Source organism: Lycorma delicatula, chromosome 6 (genome assembly GCF_047948215.1).
Source record: "Lycorma delicatula isolate Av1 chromosome 6, ASM4794821v1, whole genome shotgun sequence".
Taxonomy (NCBI): Eukaryota; Metazoa; Arthropoda; class Insecta; order Hemiptera; family Fulgoridae; genus Lycorma; species Lycorma delicatula.
In genome coordinates, this window is record NC_134460.1 from 74597141 (window position 1) to 74620002 (window position 22862).

At 27.9% G+C, this 22862-nt stretch overlaps 1 protein-coding gene across 3 annotated transcripts in view; it reads left to right on the forward strand.

Annotated features, from left to right (window-relative positions):
• Positions 1-20112, forward strand: part of tank (EI24 domain-containing protein tank) — a 33301-nt gene extending 13189 nt beyond the window's left edge. For all 3 annotated transcript variants that reach the window (XM_075367901.1, XM_075367903.1, XM_075367902.1), the window contains 3 exons: positions 791-1014; positions 10647-10721; positions 15476-20112. In XM_075367901.1, the coding sequence (XP_075224016.1) occupies positions 791-1014; positions 10647-10721; positions 15476-15584 (408 nt within the window). In that variant the 3' untranslated portion in view covers positions 15585-20112. The remainder of the gene's footprint in view (positions 1-790; positions 1015-10646; positions 10722-15475) is intronic.
• Positions 20113-22862: the final 2750 nt, after the last annotated feature.

The window sequence follows — 22862 nt, forward strand, 5'->3', positions numbered from 1 at the left end:
AATTTCATTTTAAAATAATTGTGTTTTGATTTCTTTTAGTCGGTTTGGAGATTATAAAAATGTGTGAACAGAAGTATAGCAAATGTATCCTTACCTTTCTCATAGGCTGTATGAAAAGGTGACTACTATGATGGAAGTGAATAGTGTTTTAGAAATAACATTTTTTCTTTTTTGAAAAGATATCACACTTGTAAATATAAATGTGTGTAATATAGAATTTTTAATTTACCAATTTTTGGTGCAGATGGTTAATATTAACGCCAAACAAAAATTTTACAGTCTAATTTTGTCATGAAAACTCATTATTTCAACATTTCTAATAAGTTCTATAAATAATAAATTTAATTGTTCAGAGTATAGTTTTACATCATACTGATCACATCAGGAAAGGAAGGTGTGCTCCATCGTCACCAAAAAGGATCTCCTGCATTTTCCTGGATGAATTAAGGAAACGGGAAAAAGGCTTAACCAGAATAGAATAACTGAGTAATTTTTTTTATGTATGGGGAAGGGGTACAATGTTGTCATATTTTTTGAACGAGTATTCATTAGATTACTTTATAAAAGGTTTGTTTAGTGTAAAAGGAAATTCCACTTATACTAGAAAAAACCTTCAACTTTATACCTATTCTCCAATTTGTCTAATAGCAGAGAGTAACAGTGTGTTTGTGTTTATATTAAATTTGAATTATGTTTAAATATTCTTTGTAAGTGTTTATTTATGTTTTTTTAATTATAATTTACTTAAAATGAGACTAACTTTTTTCTTTCTTTTTTTTTTGTTAAACAGAGTATGATGGTAAATTTAGTACCATATCAATTGCTGGGTGAAGTATTATTTCTTGTACATATGTGCATGCTCTATTCATTATATGCTTTTGAATACAAATGGTGCAATATGGGCTGGGAACTTCACAGGCGATTAACTTACATAGAAAACAATTGGCCTTATTTCATTGGATTTGGTCTGCCATTGGCTGTTTTTACAGCAATTCCTTCCTCATACATTATTAGGTAATGTCATCAATATTAGTTAAATTTCTTTATGGTTTTACTTGTGATTTTCTTTAGTAATAACTTCATTTTACTTAAGACTGGAAGAATGGTCGAAAAGTAAGGCATTTAATTAAGTTGAATTTAATTTAATATTATTTAGATTCATTACAGGAATTTAATTGCACTATCAATATTTTTCTTATTAAATTTATCATTTAGTAGTTTTATATTCTGATTTACTACATCCTTTAAAACTGAAATGCTATTTTGAACTGATTGAACTAAAATTATTGGCTGCTTTTTTTTACGGTTTATGGAAACTTTAATAACTTTCTTAATTTAAAAATATCAAGTTCAAACAAAAACCACTCTATTCTGCATAAAACATACTGAATTTTACGTCCAGAGCATATTTTGGCCTACATGAAGAATGTAGTTCAAAGAACTGATTGAAATCTGTATAAATAAAAGACAATCTTTGTTTTGTGTGTACCCTAATAACTCAAAAATACTTAAATTGATTTTGCTGAAAATTTCAGAATATGTTATTATTTGAACATAAATTTTTGCGTACTTTTTTCATTGGAAATTCAAATGATCAAGTAAATCAACGTTGGAAAATTAACCAAACCACAAAAAGAGAAATAATTGAATCATTGCAAAATTTATTTCATGAACTGATTAAATTGTTCAGAATAACCATTGAACAAATGCCATGTGATAACTATAAAATAGTGATTCAAGCCAACAAAACACATTTTGGGCAACACGCAAGAAGGTTTAATACTCCAACAATTGATGAAGTGGAGAAGAATTTCAATCATGTGACATTGTATGTCATTGTCAAAATAATTTTCTTTAATGTGTTGCAGAAACTCACTGCTCCCCTATGATGCATTACATATCCAATATTATTCTGACAATATTATATCATTTTAATATCAAAATGATATATCCAGTAAATGAGAAGGAACAAAAAAGTCAGTGCAACGAATTGATTACTCATACAGATTGATGATTCATGAAAATGTTGAAAATCACTTTTTAAAATGTCAATTATTTCATCAGTACATTGCCGACATGTATGCAGAGATTGAAACTGAACATTTGTAGTATATTTGTAAAAATCAGAAAAAACTACGTTCTGATGAATACATACATTTATATGAAACAATAAACAGTGCTGGCAACATATGTAGTCCAGTCCACAATGCATGCATCAATACACATAAGATGTAATGTCGTATATTCGTCAATACAGTTGTCCAGATTTGCTCATTACATAAACCACATTTAATCCCTCATGGGCTGAGATTAATGAACTTTTATTGCCTGGTCAATTGTCAGAAAATCGACATGACATTACCAGCACATGTATTTAAGCAAATATTGAAATCATTAATGGATTTCGTTGTTAAACATCATGTATTTGGAGAATTATGTTGTTGGATGTATTTCATAAAATGACAAAAATGAGGATTATCGCATGCCCACATTTTGATTTGGTTGATCAATTAAATTACACCTGATGAAATTAATAATGTGATTTCAGCTGAAATTCATGATTTAACTGTCGATCCTGGATTGTTTGAAATTGTGACAAAAATATGATTCATGGTCCTTGAGGTGTTCACAACATGAATTCACTATGTATGGCTGATGGAGAATGCACAAAACATTATCCAAGGGCATTGCTTCCTGAAACTATTACTAGCAATAGTGGTTATCCACAATATCATTGTCGATCGGATCAAAATGGTAAATCCATAATTTTAAAAGCCAGAAACAAAGAAATTGAAAGTTGATAATCTGTAGGTTGTGCCATATTCACCACTACTATCAAAAACTTTCAAAGCACACATCAATATTGAATATTGTAACTATGTAAAATCCATTAAATACATTTGCAAATATGTCAACAAAGGAAGTGATAAGATAATCTTTTGATAAAATCAATCTGTATCAAATGGGACAGTGTATTAGTAGCAGTGAAGCAGTGTGCGTGAATTTTGTCATTTCCAATACAAGAACGACACCCAACAGTTGTTCATTTAGCTGTCCATTTCGAAAATGGCCAACCTGTTTATTTTACTATAGAAAATATATGAGAAAGAGCAGCAAGACGACTACAAACAACATTAACTGCATCTTTTCATTATGCCAAAACATTGTTATTTTACTTGGAACGCATCTAGGAAAAGCTGTTGAAGGTCAAAAAGATTTATTTTTAACAATTACTTTGGGAAAATTATATACTGTTCATACAAACAGAATGTCTTATATTTGCATTTATTATTAGTTAACGTGTGTGGATGAACATCATCTCAAAATTTAAGAACAGTTGATGGTTGCTTGTGTGCAACATATTGGGAAGCATGTCAGAATTTGAACTTACTGGAAAATGATTCACATTGAGGTAGTCTCTTGCTGATGCATCAATTTCTGATCATCCAGTTCAAATACATAAATAATTTCCTGTAATATTATCTACATGTTTACCAAAAAATCCAAAAGAATTATGGGAAAAATATAAGGATTTTATGACTGTTGATATTTTGCATCAATTAACTGAAATGACTCAAAAGAGACACATCACAAAAATCTCAAATTTTCACAAAATTACAAATTTTCAAAAAATCTCAAAAATTTCAAAACCTCAAATCAAAAGAAAACTTCAAAATTTCAAATCTTATTTTCAGAAAATAACTGAACTTCTATTTTTTTTACTTTTATTATTAATTTTACAGATTATTAGTCTTTGTCACCTTCAAAGTACTTCGTTTACTATTCTCACACTTACCCCAGCAATGTTTCCACTTTGTGAAGCAGTTCTGGATAGTTTCATTTGAAATGGCCTTTAAGATCCATGATGAATTTGCTTTAATGTCATCAATAGTCTCAAAACGGCATCCTTTCATTACTGATTTTAATTTCGGAAATAAGAAAAAATTGCAAGGAGCCAGGTCTGGTGAGTACAGTGGCTGAGTGAGGACATTCATCTGATTTTTGATGCAAAACTGACAAATTGACAAAGCTGAGTGTGCAGGCACATTGTCATGATGTAGGAACCATGAGTTGTCTCGCCACAACTCTGGTCTCTTTTTGTGGATTTTTTCACATATTCATTGTAAAACACTTCTATAGTATGCACGGTTCACTGTTTCACCTTGAAACAAGAATTCAAAATGCACAATTCTATTAAAATTGAAAAAAACAAGAGAGCACCACTTTGACATTGGGTCAAAACTCATGTGCTTTCTTGGGGAGTGGAGATCCTTTTGCTAATTCATTGTGATGATTGAACTTTTGTCTCAGTGTTGTAACCGTAAACCCATTATGGTGCTTTGATGAATGTTTCATCATCATTGGCTGGTTCAAGAATTTGTTGAAAAATCTCCACTCATTCTTTCTACAGTTTGGTCATAAAACAAGGAATAAACTTTGCTGCAACTCGATGCATGTTAAATTTTTTAGTCAAAATGTCATGGCATTATCAAATCAAGATGCTAACCTCTTCCTCAAGTTCTCCAACAATCAATTGGCGATTTGCACACACCAAATCGTTGATTTTCTGAACATGGATGTCATCAGTTGAAGTTGAAGGCCTTTCTGATCGAGTCATCTTTGGACCTTTTTTAAATCATGAAAACCATTCATAACATTGCGTACAACCCAGAGCATCATCTCCATAAGCTTGTTTCAAAAGTTGAAATGTTTCTGTGAAAGTTTTTGGTAGTTTCACGCAAAATTTTATGTTGTATCATTGCTCCTGAAAATCACACATTATAAAAATCACTACTAACACTTAAATATGTTGCACTTAAATAACAATAACAATGTTTGGTTATTTTCTGAACAGACTTCGTATGTGTGTATTGCTTGTCCAAGCTGAATTGACACATATCTGATCTAGGCGATGGTTGTCTAATTAGTGCGCGGCTATAATATGCTACTTGTGGAAGGCAGTACATATATTGTAATTTTATGATATATATATACAATATAAGTTTTTTAGTAATTTTTTTAAACTTGACTAATTACAGTATAAATATATTTATATAAAAAAAATAAATTCATAACCGAATAAAACAATACACAAATACTTAGTTAACTTATTTTTAAAGTAAAAAAAGAATTAAATATAATTATTACCTTGACGTGTAATATTATTCTGTGTTTTTATATTTGTTTTTACTTGCTCGGCAATCCTTTTTTCAGTAAAACTTTTACATTTTACTTTATAATGTATTTCATTATGAATTCTGTAATTAGTAGTGGCATAATATAAATAACTAAAGTAAAAAATTTGCTGAATATATAGCACTTGAACTCCCAAGTGCTTTTTTCGTCTTCTTTTGATGATTCTGATGAACTCTTGCCTCCCAAATTAATGATGACACGTTCAATTTGTTGTTCTAGAGGTCCTTGCAGCTTGTGATACTCAACTTCATTTTTTTTAAATGTTTGCAACATTTTATATAGGGCTTGACAGAGTTCTGTGAACTTTTTATGACAAATTTCCATTGTTGCAGCTGTCTTAAATTTTATATTTTCAGCTGCAACCCGGTTCTTCACCTGTGCCATATCTTCTTGATAGGATTCAAATCATGATGATATAGGGTAGGCGTAAAACAGGGAATCTGCCTTCCTCCAATATCTCATGTATCTTATATGCTCTCAGATGATCTTTATTTTTTTTAATTGTCTCATACAACTGAACTTTTGTCAAATTTTCATGGAATGGTAAGCTCTTAGTCTACAGCCAGTCAATCATTAGTTTTGTTGATGCTGAATTTGGTGCTTGGCTTTCTTCAGAATTGTGATAAGAAGCATCTAAAATAACGACGACACTGTTTACTAGCAAGTTAGGCATTCATTTTTCTCTTATCCACTTTAATAACATGTTGCAGTTCATTTGAGAATGATAATCACCTGAGGAAGATTTGGCCTTCCATACTGTCAAGCAGTTAAGTATGAATCCCATATCACTATTGGCGTGGATAATTATTATCCTTTTTCCTTTTGAAATTGGCACAGCAAAACACAGGTGCATTTGAAGGTTGCTAACAGAATGTTGGCAATGAGAACTTAAAATATAAGTCTCATCGATGTAGACGATTGGTCTTCCTTCAACTTGATCTATGTCTTCTTGGTCTTCTTCAATTTTATTCAAATATACAAACCATTTGTACTGAATAACATGTTTTTCAATAAGAATTGCCCGGTTATTTCTGATTCTCTTCCGTTTGAAGTCCATGCTTAATAAAAATATCTGTAAACTATTCTTTTGTCCATTAAGTACTGCATCACTTTTTAGTTTTGTGGTAAGGTTGCTTAGAGAAGGCAACCAGCCCTCGTTTAAGTAAAATTTTAACACTTTACATCATGTGGCATTCCGATCAAAACTATCTGGGTTTGTCACTTTTTTTGCGTTATAGTCCTTTGCAAGGAGAACTGAATTTTTTTCCGAAGCTATTTCACCAGTAATTCATAAACTGTCCTTTTTGAGACTCCTGTGGCACATGCAACACAATATATAACTTTTTTGGGGTTACTAACAAACATTCCAGCTGCAGCTTCTCCCAGAATGTAATTAAAAACGTTGTGCATAATGTCTTTCCCTTGGCAATGAATGTCTTTTCCACATAAATTAGACATAATATGCAAAATAATAAAATCAATTCACTACCATAAGATAGAGCCAATAAAAATTTACTAATTTAATGCGAATAAATTACTTTTAAAATTTCACGTGAGACTTCAAAAATTGAAACTCAAAGAACACTATAATCGGACAATAACCTTAATTGACTTTGGATACACACAATTAACTGGACAAGTTTTACTGCAAATACAGTATAAATTAGAATGGTATAATTTACAAAAACAAGTTAATCTCTGAATGAATCAGGAACGGTTTGTATAAATAGAGATTTAATGTTTCATTTCAATGTTTAGAGTGACACATTGTTTGATTTTTATTTACACAATTCTGAATAAAGAAATTTTTCTTATGAATGACTAATAGCGTAGGCTAGTGTAAGTTTGTTCACCACTCCCAGAACGAAAAGTGTAGCATAAACAGTAGACATTAATCTTGTGCATGTTTGGGTTGGATATTTTATATAGTTATAAAACTTTAAATAAATACATTTAGGGTTAAACACTAATCAGTAACACCCGATTAGCCTGCATAATATTACATAACATATCTATTTCAGTATCTAATAAATATATTAATTTAATAATATATAAACTCAGGATTAAATAAGAAATTAATAAATACAAGACGTGCATTTGTTCATTGATTGGAATAAACAATAGTTGTACTATATACATACTGTCTAATTGAATAGTATTACAAACCTCTGCTCGGTAGACAGCAAGATATACAGCTATGCTGTTCATCAGATCTGTGCCAATTCGGCTTGGACAAGTATAATTACAATCTAATCGTAGAGACTTACCTAATATAAGTGCAGCATAAGTCTAAAGTATGATTAAGTCATAGTTACATTGCATTGCTAAAATATGACTATTACACTGGTTAAACAAGTTATTACTTCAAACAGTTATATTAAATTGGTCAAACAGGTTATTACATTCAAACATTATTCTTTAAATTTTATTTATTTATTTTTTTAATAGATTTTACCAGCAGCATTTTAATTTTGTATTGTGTAATTTGATTTGGATTGTCTGTTTCAAGAATATGTGCCTGCTTAGAAGTGTGGTTACAAAAACCAAACTGTATGGATCATATTAAGTGAAAATAAACCCATTACTTCAGAAGTAAAAGTCATTTCAATTTCAGAAATTAAGAGTAATTAATTCATATTCCCTGTTGAATAGAGACTGAGAAATGTTTTGCTTCTTGACAGAACGAATAATTTGTTGCTTTACACTAGCTTTTTCAGTCTTTCTTGTGGCTGTGCCACATGCCATCTCAATGGCTTGTGCCTAAACCATCTTGGGTACAAGAGATACTAGTCAGAGTTGCATTGTCTAAGTAGATATAGTCATAAGTAGATATTGTATAGTGATAACCACTATACAACTAGTTTCTGTGCTGAGCAGAGTGAAGCTGTCACTTGGACTGTCAAATGACAATTGCAACATATGAATTTTGGTGGGATTGGTTTGCCAATCTGTTACAATATGTTTGTATCAGTAAAGAAGAAAATGGGAAACCATTTCACTCCACATTTTCCTTTATAAGAATGGTTTTGTCAGTTTTTTTGACTCGTGTCAGGTTGCCTACAAACAATTTGGTTATGATACATAAATTAAATTCAATAAATTTAAAGGCACACTTTATCATATATACTAGTAATGCTGTAATTATAATAATTAATGGTTAAATTTGTATAATGATAATTAGCTCTGAAAATTAATAGATGTAAATTTAATATTTAGTTTTCTCTTATTAAAACAGAATTAATTTTTATAATTTATGAATAAAAGAAATTATTACACTAGCAAAAAATAATTCTTCTACTAGTGCAGTCATCATTTAGATTGAATTCAATTTAATGTAATATCAGAGGTATTCAATTTTAAATTGAACTAATTCCTTTTTTGCATGATTTAAATATGTAATTATTATTATCTTTAATAATCAAGAAAAAATATTGGTTACCAAATACTTCACACTAAGAAAGCACTTTGGCAATAAATATTAAAAGTAAGTTATACAAATTTTTTATAATTTATTTGTCAACTTATTCTGCTGCTTAAATGTATTTTATTATAATGCCAAATCATCTGGCTTTTGACTCAATCCTTGGGAATCCTAATTTACAAAGATATGAGGACCATCCACATTGTACTGCACCTGTAGGTGTTCGTACCTGATGTTTACTGCACCTTATAAATGTCAACACACCTTCTATTTTTCCATCACATCCATGCTCATATCCTCCATGGGGAATCAACCTTATAAATCTTATGTTTGACCTTACGATATACAATAAAGGGTCAACATCACCTCTGTCATCCAGCAAATGTATTACTATATTCTCTCCAAGATAAACCCAGATGCAGTAGTATACACTGATGGATCTAAACAGAACAACACCGTTGGTTCTACATTTGTTGTCATTGTAGAACTTATATGTTTGGTTTACCTGGTATTACGAGTGTGTTTACTGCTGAACTATATGCTATAAATAAGGCTGTGAATATCATTAACCCTAAGTACCAAAATATCCTTATTTGTAGTAACTCGTGTAGTACATTATAAGCTTTAGAAGATTTTTACTCTAGACATCCTTTGGTCACTGAAATCTATAACGCAATCGCTGAGTTGAACCATTGCAACACTCAAGTGAGTTTCTGTTGGATTCCTAGCCACGTGGGAATTCCAGGTAATGAACGTGCAGATTCCGCTGCTAAAGATGCATGTAATCAACCTCTTTTCACCAGTCGTGTTGCTGCTTCTGACCTTATTAATTGTATAAAACAGTCTCTTCAAGCAAAGTGGCAAGGTGACTGGACAGCTGCCATTGATAACAAACTTCAACATATTAAAGATCCTGTGTTACCATGGGACTCCTCATGCAGAAAAACTTGTCATGAAGGAATGGTCCTCTGTTGTTTGCGGTTAGGACATAACAGAGTAACACATGAGTACCTCATGTCAGCAGGACATGCATTACTGTGTGTATGATACAACTGCTGCTTGACTGTGCACCACATACTTCTGGATTGCATATGTTATGCAGCATTGCGTTGTAAATTTAAATTACAAAGAAACATTTGTCAAATTCTGCGCAATAGTAAGGAAGTTTTAGACTTTAGACTGGCTTTTACTATTTTTACGAACTTTAATATTTACACAAAATTTAAAATTGTAATATATTTGTTTGTTCTCCTGTTGAAGAATTATTTTAATGTGTTTATCTTTTTTCATTTAATTATTTTGATTTTTATTCAGTATCCGAGAAGGGACCTTTTACACCCCTCTCAGACTTTATTGATTTTTTATTTACATTTTATTTATTTATTTTTTATTAAGTTTTAAATTTTATTTTGTTAAGTTTCCCAGTGTGATATTAGTTATACATTTTTTAATGATATTAGTTTTAAGTTTTATTTTACTTTTAATATTTTGGTTTTTAACCTAGTTTTAGTTTTTATGTTAATTATAGTTTTTATATTACTTCTTTTTAGTTCTTCTGTAGTTGTTAGTTTTTAGTGATGTTAGTTTTAAGTTTTATTTCACTCTGATGTTTTAGTTTTTATGTTAATTATAGTTTTTTATTATTTCGGTTATCCGAGAAGGGGCTCTTTACATCCCTCTCAGACTTTGTTAAATTTTAGTTTTTAGCTGTGATATTAGTTATAAGTTTTTTTTTTTAAAGTTTTATACTCATTTTAGTTTCTTTTATTTTTTATAAAAAAAAAAAAATGTGTGCCGGGTGATGATAATGCAAAAGCATTTTTCGCACTCAAAAAAAAATTCAATTTTGAAAATATGTTAAATATATAATTTAATATATATTACACATAGAGAGTGAGTATTTAATGTTTGATGTGTAAATTGCCAGTGAATTTTTCTTAAGCTACCATCAATTTTTAAAGTTTAATAGTATTTTTAACATTTTTTTTGGAACCATAACATCTAAAATATATTATGCTCCTTTTTTCAGTGGCTGTGTATTTTCTATTTTATTTCCATTATTCATAATAAGTGGTAATGAAGCTGATCCTGTAATTAATGTATGGTAAGTAAATTATTTTTCTTATTCATTTTTTTGTTTATACTTCCTGTTTAGCTGAGTAGAAGTTCTCATTCAATTGAAAAAATATTCTGTTTAATGTTGGATTAATTGATTCTGTTTTTTAATTTTTTTAAATACAATGGAATTCCTATAACTCGAATATTCAAGAGAATAAAGAAAATATTTGACTTACAGAAAATTCAAGTTAGAGAAACATATGTTACGAAATTACTACCCGCTGTAAATTGTCACATGTAAAATGTATAGCACTATTTAAAATAAGCATTTTTTCCATATACAGTCTTATTATGTCACATGATTATTACATGACATGATTCAGCATTATATATACACTTTGCAGTACATACTACTGGTTAGTAATATATATAGTATGTATGTAATTAGTAAGTTAAACTTAACTTACCTGAAGAATATTCTGTTACTGCAGAAGACACTAAACAAAATGTAAGCTAATAAATACACACGAAAATACTGTACATTAATCCCATTTTTTCTCACTGATAATTTATTGCACAAAAATCATAAATTAATGAAAAATACAAGGCTATACTTATGAACAGTAAAAAATATCACTTGTATATAAAAAAACGGTTCAGTTGTAAATTTAAGGATGTGTTTAAAAGTTTTTCAAATAAAATAAAAACAATACAAAATTAAAAAAAAATAAAATAAAAAGAACTGAATTTAATTAAAAATCTATTAAAAAATTGTTGATTAATGATCTGACATTATATATATACTGTGACATATCTGCTACTGACATATCTGCTACTGTGGAAAAAACCGATTCTGGTAGATTGTCTTTTGAGTCAATGAATCGTCGAACAGATTCAATGTTATCATAACTTCTATTAAAGTTGGGTGGTACGCAAGTTAGTTCATCATTGTCATTATCCGAATCAGCCTCTATGGTGTCATTCTCATCTGCCTTTGTGTTCGTATTGAATACAACATCTTTGTTAGTAGGGTATTTTGCTCTACCAAATCTTTGTCTATAGAAACACAATCCTGAAAAGTTAAGTCACTTACAAAACATCAGTAACTGACTGCCATTCATTATCAACACCATTATTGTTACTAGAACAAAGGTGTTTACTGCTAGTTTGTTCATATTCCAACAAATAAACGGATTGTTTTGGGTTTTTAAAACAGTTAAAAATTGTTAGCTCAGTCTCATCATTCCAAGATTTTTTAACTTCCCATAGACAATGAAGAAGATTAATGTCTGGTTTTTGTTTCTTCTCAACCATCTCTAACGTTTTCATTATAATCATTTTCCTGTACATTTGCTTAATGTAATTTTATTAATGCCCATCCATTGGTAGGGAGTTTAGAGGAAACATTTGGTGGAAAGAAAATGCATTTTATCAATAACAATTCCTGAGGAAACAATTTTGGTTGTGCCGGCAGTTTTCAATAAATAGACCAATCTTTCTATTTATTGAATGATAATAATGATCCAATTTGAATAACCATTTTTCAAAGATTTCACTAGTAACCCATCTCTTTCTATTATTGTCTTCATACTGAATAGGCAAAGATCTAACGTTAGCGAAACAGTGTGGTTTTTTCAATTTACCAATTAAGAGAGGTTTCAACTTTTCTGTCCCTGACATGTTCGCACCTAAAAGAACTGTGACGCGGTCTTTACTTCGTTTCCTACCGTGGCATTTATCACCTTTAAAAGTTTAAAGTTTTGTCAGGTAAAAATTTGTAAAAACGTTAAAAGACTGAGTCCCAGCAGGGCTGTCCCCGTTAGAGGTGAAGTACAAAGGACTGAGTCCCGTTGCTGGGTGGTAGAGGCTGGGAATGGCATAGCCTGGGCCTGGCGTTTCCCTCATCTGGCAGCTAGAGGCAAAGGCACCTCCCAGAACCATGTTCATGCTTAATTGGTGATCTGGTTCTGGAGGCAGGGTAAAAAAAAAAAGTCCAGTTTCGTCAGTATTAAAAATGTCCGATTCATTGTATGTGCTCATAATTTCTTTTAGTGTACTGTTTATTCACATATTACAAATTTCTTCATTTTTCACCACAAACATTTTAAAAAATTATTCCATCCCTATCTCTAAACTTATTAAGCCAACCCAAAAGGTTAACTTTTAAAACTTATTATGCAAACCCAAAACACTAGCTTTGAAATCTGTACAATTGATCTGTCTTGCAAAGTACTCGGCTTTTTAACGTAATTGGTCTACTGATAGGTAAATTTTGATTGCAACTGTTTTTAAACCACTCTAAAATGCTTTTTTCAACAACGGGTTATTTGAAGACTTTACCGTTTTGATAATGCATGAATTACTGAGGATACGATCTTTCAGAAATTTTTCACGGTTTTTGTAAATCGTTGTAAGTATGTTCGATGGTATACCAAATTTCAATCTGATCATGTTTTTCTTCTTTTTTCCCTGTCTACTTCCATTATGAGCTTTATTTTAATCATCCAATGACAGTGTTTTTAAATTTCTATTTGACATTGCTAAAAAAAGAACAGAAAGAGTAAAAACAACTAACCAAACTGAATAAAAACTGAACCTAATTGTACAAAAACTAAACACATAAAAATCATTGTAAGGAAAGAATATGAACACCCTTGTTTGCAGTAGCACACAAACCCAAACAGACACACGAAAACTATGCATACAACCTAAGATGGTTATAAAGACACATTGACCGACACTTCTTACGACAAACAAGTTCCAGTGAATATTGATCCCCAATGTATAAGATTTTGCTTCCCTCTTTAGTATATGTTGATCCTTTTTTGTTATCACATAGTACAAGAAGTGAATCATGCTCGTTTCATATTTCTGAACTGAAAATTAAGATCGGTATTGTAGGCCTGATGTTAAACTTGGGATTTTTATTTTATTTTTTGTAATAAATAAGATTTTTACTTTGACTTATAGGATTATTGTTCGAGTTAAAGGAATTATATTTCCATAATGTAATACAATATGGCCAGGAATTAGAATAAATTTTGAGTTGTAGGTATTCGAGTTACAGGAATTTCACTGTATGTAAAAAAATGAAGAAGTATTTTTTTTAATTGATATATTTTCAAAGTAATTATTTATTTATTGTATCAGTGATTATTACATATGTATTAACAAAGTTATTTAATCATTATCTACTGTAAAAACGTCACTTGTTTGTAAAACCTTTAAACATGAATGTATGAAGCATTAAATTTGAGGATGTGTGATAAATTGGATTTTACTCAATTATGGATGAAGAAAAAAATAACTCATACATAATATTATCAAGAAAGGTTACATTGATGTTGGAACAAGGCATATTGGGGGAAATTAAATACATTGAAATTTTGAATGCATATTTTTTTGTATATTATTATAAGAATATTTATTTGTTTAATATACAAGGTTTGATGCTGAGTACTATGGTAAAGTGGTAGTATCTGCCTTTTAATAGTAATATCTCAAGGATTCTGGGCTTGAATCCCATTTAGGCTGAATGGGATTTATGAACTTGCTGTATTCAATTTGGTTAGATATACTATCAAGTAATTCCAAAATATTATATATATATATTTTTTTTTAAATTACTTGAGGTCTAGTTATCTATAAACTCTTGTTTTGTGGATTTTAACTCTTGGTTTACTATAAGATCTTAGAACTTTTATTGTGGTATATTATACTATTTCATTTTATAAAAACTCTCATATCTACAAATTCATAAAAAAAAAATAAATAAAAATAAAATAATATCACTCTCTGAAGTATGTCTTTGGTAATGTAGTCTGGAAAAAAATAGATTATTCAACTTTTTTGTTGTATTTAATAACTTAAAGAAGATTTTAATGCACAGTTTTTAATATATGACTGACTCTTCATTACTGAAACTGTTAAATAATGATTATAATAATCTTTCTTTCTCCTGTATATAAAAATGATGAACTTCATTTGAAGTATATAATTAAGGATGAATTGTCTCCTTATTAATATTGTTCTATTTTGAATGTTAAGAGAAGTGTTTGTTTAATAAGTAATTGTTATATTTTCTGTGGTGATGTATTTATTTTTGTTGAATTAATTGGAGTCGCAAGTAAAATTCCATATGTGGATGGGATTTTTTTATAAAATAATAGTAAAAAATTTCTGTTTACAGTTGGCTTGACTTTCTTAGTTAATCTCACTATTACTATTATCATTATCTAGATTATGTATTCTCTAGTGGATTTTATAAAACACTGGGCACTTTGTAGTTGAGAATAGGCTGCTGCAGAGGTTCTGTGTTACTGAGCTACAGACAGTGAGTAGATATTTGGGAAAAAAGGAAAAGATGTTGGAAAATTTATAGATGATTTGAATTTTATTTAGAAACAATTTTAACATTATCTGTAATAAATACTAATAGAATCTGTGAAATTTTACTCATTTAATTTGTGTTTGTGATTGATTTATTTAATATGACGGCAAGTGGTTCCATACTGTACTTCACACCATTAAACGTTCAGGATGTTATTTCCTAAGATGCTTCATTTGTTGTAGGATGAGTAGATGTTAGGGATGCAATAGTCTTACTCAAGAGTTTATAATTATTTAAAACTAATAATTATTTTAAGAGTTTTTAATTATTTTCAAGAGTTTGTAATTATTTTTAACTCTTATTAATTATTATTTAAATATAGAAAGAAGATTCTAATACAAGATTGTTGCTTCTGTTTAAATGCAAGTTAATAATAATGGATAGTTTTAATAATTTTTTTTTTCTTTCAGTGATATAAATCTCAAATTATTTTCACCTGTTATCGCTATATCAAATGCTGTTTTCAATCGTACAATTGGCCCTCGTGTAAGTCAGAGTCATCAGGTGAATAGAAGATGATAAGTTAAAATAGTTATTGTTTTATTATTTTTTATAAGTACGTATTGTATAAATAATTTATTTTTGTACTGATTCTTTTATTGCTGTATTTTTTTTAATATTAATGTTTTAAATTTAATTTAAAATATTTATAAAATTGTTAATTTAATATATTTAAATTTACAATAATGTGTTGCAAGGTGTTAAATTTTTACAAAAGGATACTTAGTTTGTAAGATTATCCTATTACACTTTTATAATTTGCTCATGACATCATAAAGTATTTTATCAAAGCTATACAAATATGTATAAAATAATCCTTTTATTTGTTAAAAAGAAATAAAACAGTTAGTGAACATATTATTATTAAATATATAATAAAATAGATGTCTGTACATAGAATATGTTCTTAAACTCACGAACACATGTATTTCTGTATTAAATATTGTTCCTGTCTTCGTTTGATGTACGGGTGTGTTTTTACATACGTACTTATATGGTATAAGTTTTTTCTGTTGTCTCTTGCATGTGTTTGCGAGTTTGTTTTTGAAAACAATGTCATTCATGGACCATCTTTGTTTAATTGTAAATAAATACTGTTAATTGTATTTGTTACTTTACACTAACAGTCCTAGTCTTTATTATGGCTGTGACATATATAAAGCACCAGTCAGAGTAACATACTCTGGGAATAATTATGTTCAGTGTACATCCAGCACGTGTAGTGAACAGAGCGAGGACTGATGTTGATTTCAGTTACATCTAGGACTGATATCGACTTCAGTCTGCTTAGAATGCTAAAGTGCAATAGTGTATATGGCTCGACGAAGAAGCTGGTTAGAATCCTTCTCTCCTAATTTTTCTTAGTAAGCTTGTCATGGGGATCTTGTTCTTAAAATTGGCACAAATATTTTATTTTATTTTATATTTATTTTGTGCCATTTTTAGAAGTGACTTCTATTGTATGTCGGGTCATATGTAAGAATTTGCTTATGGCACTTAAATTGTATTTATTTATGTCTTATTGACTTGAGAGAACTTCAATTTTTTTCATATTGGTCTATAATTTAAAAATTCAGTAAAGTTTTTTAAATATAGTGAGAATTTCACCCAGTCAACTGTTGTCAAATACAGACCTTGGATATAATTTTATTAATGTAACCGAATTTAAAATGATGTGTTTTATAATAAGTTGAGTGTTTAATGATGTGAAAACAGTGAAATTGTTGTTAAGTTTGAGAATAATCATTAACAAGTAGATTGATGGTTCATAAAAAAATTTATCTATGTTTATAAATATAGCAGTGAATCTAATAAATTTTAATGAAAGTAATGTTTTATTCTCTTTAATTTTTTCAATTCTAAGATATTTTGCAGGTGGTCCTCTGCTCTTGTATAAATGATCTTAAACCAATTGCTCGATGCTAGATTTATTCTTATGCAAAATTAAATTTTATAGAACCTGCTACCTGATAATAAGTATTAATTCAGCTAGGTAACATATAAAAGAGATGTATAAAACAAAGATTTATTTTGAATTAAAATTTGTTTTTTGGCTGTTATGTTTGTTAAAGTAGTAATTTTATTAATTTGTTAGATATACAGTCTGTATTACCACAAATACTTATATACTTTACAAGTATACTTTATATATTACATTTTCTCTTTTGGCAGTCTATATCAATTCATGTTTGTTTACCAGTAGTTCCTCCAATTTACTCTGAATTTCATTGACATCATTGCAAACATAGCTTTTATTAGAAACATTTGGCCAGTGCAAATTGTTAGGATGTATAGAACAGCATACTTCATTCTTCTATGTTTATGTATGAGAAATGATAATTGATATTAATTTGTTAGTATTTATCGTTTTATTCATAATTATTTCTTTCAGTTATTACCTTTTAAATTTTTTGGTGTAAAAATGTACTTAATTGTGTTGTAATGTTTTACAAACCACTCACTTTTGTTTTAAATTGATTAAATTAAATGAAGTATGATTTTGTTAAATTTTGAATGATTTTTATTTATTTTTGTATGATTTTGTTGATTTTATTGAATGGACTAAAATCTTTCATAAAATCTTAATCTCATAACTATAGTGTTGTTGGTTTTTTATGTGATAACTTATAACAAATTCTTTTAAACTGTTTTACTTTTCTTATTTTCATTTTTTTATGTGCTTCAACCACACAATGTTGTTTGGGTATATGTTACTGAAATCCCATAAACAAAATAATTGACCTTATGAAATGAATAAAACCTTAAAAAAATGACCTTATTTTACGTACTCTTGTTTTTATTCTAATAAATACTTCATGTGTTTTGCATTGTAGTAAACTATTGTAATCTGTTGATTTATTGTGTATAAACATTTTTTTCAAAAGTTTTTTTGTTTACAACTAGCATAGGTTGTCAGTTAATTATTGTGTTATTATAAATATGTATCTTAAATGAGTTAATAATAAATTCCAGGTAGTGTATTTTTTTCAAAATTTTGTTCCCAAAACAGGGAAATTCACAATTGTTCATGAAGTCATGCATACCAATTAGATAGTTAAGAAAGAAGAATTCATTTAATATATATATATATATATATATAATTACTTTGGTACAGACTTTTTTGAATTCTCATACTTTATTAAAGCAAGTCATTTTTTTAATGTAATTTGTTAAATTTATATTTTACCTTTAAATATTCTCTATGATTATTTTACGGATCAGGTAGGTAATTTGGAGAAGGGATGTTCCTATTTGTGTGATCACATATATTCACGATAAATCCCTCCAGTAAGTGTTACTACTTAGGAAGTGAATGAATGTAAGGTGAAAAGTTGTTTGCATACTCTAGTTGCTTGTCATTTTATACTGACGTATAGGACTACCTGTTTTATTATCTGCATAATTATATGAGGTTAAGACTTTAAGTGTCAGAGCAATTTTTTTTTTTTACTTTGTGACTTTTCATCAGTTCTTAAGAACAAAAAACAGAAAAAATGGTTTTGTGATTATTTTCCATAATTTGCTTTGTATTATCATGATTTAATTATTGTATATAAACTTTTATTTATGTAGTCATAATAAGTTAAGATTAATTTAATATTTTTTTAAATGTTTTTAAAGTTGGAATTGTAATTTAAAAAAAAAATGTAGGGGTTTAAGGATTATGTTATTATACCAATTAATTTATAAATGTTATTTCAATAGGTTATAGTAGTTATATTATTACTTGGATTTTTTTTTTATTGAGTGTGTGATTTATAAACTTTGAAAGCATAATAATTTTGGTTATTATTATATTTGATTATTCTCTAATGTTTGTCAAATAATTCTTAGAGTAAGAAATGAAAAAAATAATTATCTTGTATTTGGCTTATTAAGGATTTTATTTTTTTCTTTATTAATCAGCTGAAAGAAATGAAACATACAGTGGTATTAAAATTCGCTAGAGAATTAACTTGATAGTAGATCTTGTAATGTAGATCTTGCATAAGTGATTGTAAAAAAAGTTACATTCAATCTTCATTTATCAAATTGCAGCATGTAAAGGGATTATACAAAAAGCAATCTATCTATGTATTCATGTTATATCTATCTAGAGGGCCTAAATGGCAAAATTAAGTTTTTTAAAATTAGTGTTAAAATAAATGTCAAAAGTTATATTTGTCCAGGTACTATCACATTTGAGTTGTACAAAAACCAGCATAAATGTTTCATTTGGATAATTAAAAAGGTAACTGTTTTATAATTTTTTTATTCTTGCTTTGATTTGATATTATTCACTTAAAATTGCTTTCTAGTTTTCAAATAGTGTTAGAATTCAACTTGTTTATATGCATAGTAAATCCTCTGTGTACAGGTGTGCAGTATTTATAAAAGATACAGCTCAGTGGTTGCTGACATAAGCAATGATTTTGTTTGAAATTAATATGTATATTGATTTGATTATACTGAATATAAAATTCTTAAAAATTTTAAATGAAAGAAATTGTCATGTGTTCATATATTGTTTTGTCCCATTATTTAATATTGTTATTTGTCAGTAAGATTTATGATTACTACTGTTACTTTTATGGATGCAATTTTGTTTTTATAATTTATTAACAAAAGAAAAGTTTAATGCTTGGCACTGTATTACCACTAAATAAAATAATAATAGAAAATGCTTGAAATCAAATCATAATTTTTGTTTAAATTTTGTTTATAAGGGTTAGATTGATCATTTTTATTTTGTTAAAATAATTTATTAACCAGTAAAAATGGATCAAGAAATAAACAATAAAAAAAAATTCAAAGACACAGGATACCATAAAATTATCAAAGATTGTCTTTTTTGTAAATTCTGTAGTTGGAGGAATTAATTACATCTTTCTCACTTTCTATTAAGTTGAAGTTTGTTGGTTTTTCACTCATAGTTCTTTAGTTTATGTAAGGATTTTGTTTAGGAAAATACTGTGTAAATAATGATAATTAGGATTTTGTTTTGATCAACATACTAACATAATAAACATATAAAAGTGAAAACTTAACAACATAGAGAAAAAAACATTTATGTTCTCCTCTTTATTACTTTGTTTGTTAAACTAAGGAGTGTTAAGAAAATTAGGCTATAAAACTATTGTAAAATGATTATGGTTTTTGAAAAAATGATTTATTTTAATAATTTTGCTATTAGATACCTCTGCTAAATGTAAAACCTGCCTGATTAAATTTTTTGTTTGATATTTAAATTTTTCTTTTTGTGATTTACCGAACTGTTTAATTTAAACTAAACATTTCATTTGTAGCAAAACCTTTTTGTGTATTTAAAAATCTTTTTTTCCAACTTGTATGTCTACATTTATCAAGATCAAGCAATCAAGATGATATAGTGCTTCTATTTTGTTACATTTTTTATTGCCTATTAATAACGTTATTATATCTTTTTACCATTATGAAATTCAGGTGGATTAATTGCAATAATAATAATTACTGAAGTTTTAAAGTAATTGATATAAGAAAATTTAAAAGCTTATGTTTGTGTGTATTTATTATATACATATATACCACCTAGTACAGAATACTGAGATGTACTTTCGTACATCCTCAGTCATGATTGAAATAATTCTGTTATTGTATAATAAAAATACTAAAGTAATGATAATTGCATATAATTTACACGAATGCTGCTATCTGTTGCATGCGATTATCATTATTTTAGTAATTTTATTTTTATAATGCAATAACAGAATTATTTCAATCATGACTGAGGATGTGGGATCCTGTGAGAGTACTTTCATAAAAAATTAAAAGTAAGGTACATCTTATGTCTATATTCTTTACTAGGTGGTGTGTTTATTTAAATTTAACAGTTCAGAGAAATAATATAAATCTTAAAAATATTAATTTCAGCAAAGTAATGTATAGTAATATAAAGTAGTATAGTTTATGTAAGGTAATATATATATAATTTTAATCAACTTTATGCAATCAGAATAAGTTTTATATATTTTTTGAAATTGTTCAAGCCCATTCAGTGTAGTGTGTCAAAATATTTAGCTAATAGCATTGCTTCTGTAGAACTCAACACATTAAATTAACACATGGTTCGTAACAGTTAAATTAATTTCTATTGATTTTCAATTGGTTTACTTTCACAATTAATGAATTGTATTTGTTGGCGTTACTGAAAATTATGTAGTAAAGAATTAGATGTAACAAATATATTTTGGACCTTTCATTAATTCATCAATTGCTGTTTTAACTTTATGTTATTTTAATTGTTATGCTGATCAAGTAATTAAGGACTACAAAACAGTAAGATAATGTGTTTTGGTACACTGTCCTAACTGTATTTTGGTGGTTTAAAAAAATATGTAAAAATGATCTTTATATGTATATATATATATATATATATATATATGACAGAAATGTCCTGTCATCATCATGCACCAGTCATATAGAAAATTATATTAATTTTCTCAGGTTTTGTAATGTTGTTTTACATTAAAATGTAATTAATACAGGATATATAAATCAGAAAGCCGAGAGCAGCAACTAGATTTGAAATCAGTGGCTTTCTTAGAAGTATTTTGAGTTTCTTTGCACTAAAAGGCACCATTGAAAATTGTAACAAGGCACAATGTACAATTGTAAAAAGTTCTATCTCATATTTATTACAGCAATCAAACTTACACATTCAAAAAATTTATGAAAACAAACAGCGTCATTTTTAAAACGTACATTGCACTCCTGTGCACAATTAGGTATAGAATAAACTCCATGCATATCACTTCTGAATTTAGAGATTAGGTTTTGTTTTGTTGAAAATTGTGCACAAAAAAGGTTTTTAAAATATTGAAGCAGAAATATCAAATCGTTTTATTTGTATATTGCCTTAGGTGAATTTGAATTTATTGTCTGTGTTTAAATATAATTAGTTTTAAAATATTTTTACATATTTAAGTTTATTAAGTAATATTTCTGTATAATTAATTTAAAAAATATGTGAGAAAAAGTTTTTATAGTGTTATTTTATTTAATAAGTAAATTTTTTTTTTGTCATTGATTATTGCACGTTTATACTGGTTGTTTGGTATTTACTTCCTTAGAATAATTAGAATGATGCTCTTTTAATTTGATTTTATTGTAATTTTTTTGAAAAAGAACTGCATAAAGTATAATTAGGTTTAATGTTAATCATAAACCACATTTGTGCTGTTAGTTAGAATATGTATATTTTTAAAATATAAATTATTTTCTTTTTAATTTAAAAACAATTCCCTTTTTTTATTTGATTAAGAAGGTATCTTTGCCTAAAGATTTTAACTGTTTTGAAGCAAAATATTATATTGTTATTTTAATTTGTATTTTGTTTGATAATATTAATTAATATTATTTGTAAAATAAATTAATTTGTAAAGTTATAAATATTATTTGTAATAAAAAAATTTTTTTTGTGACTGATTTTGTCACTTAAGATACCATTAGTAATTGTATTTTATGGACAATGTTAATTTGATTTTATGTTGGTTATGTCTTTTACACATTAATCACTTTAAAATTTGTTATATTTTTTATACAGTTGTTGTAATAAATTGTTTGTATTTTGTTTTTTTAAATTAATATTTTGTTTTATATTTTTTTCTGTAAATTTGTTGGTAAGTAATATAATTGTACCTTCCAGGCCATCTTCAGTAAGTAAGTTTTATGGTCATATTCATCCTTCAGACTCAACATTAGGTAGGTCCTATATCTCAAAAAAGGCTGATCAACTTGCAAACATATGTATCCTCTTACTGAATCGTAGATTTTTATCTC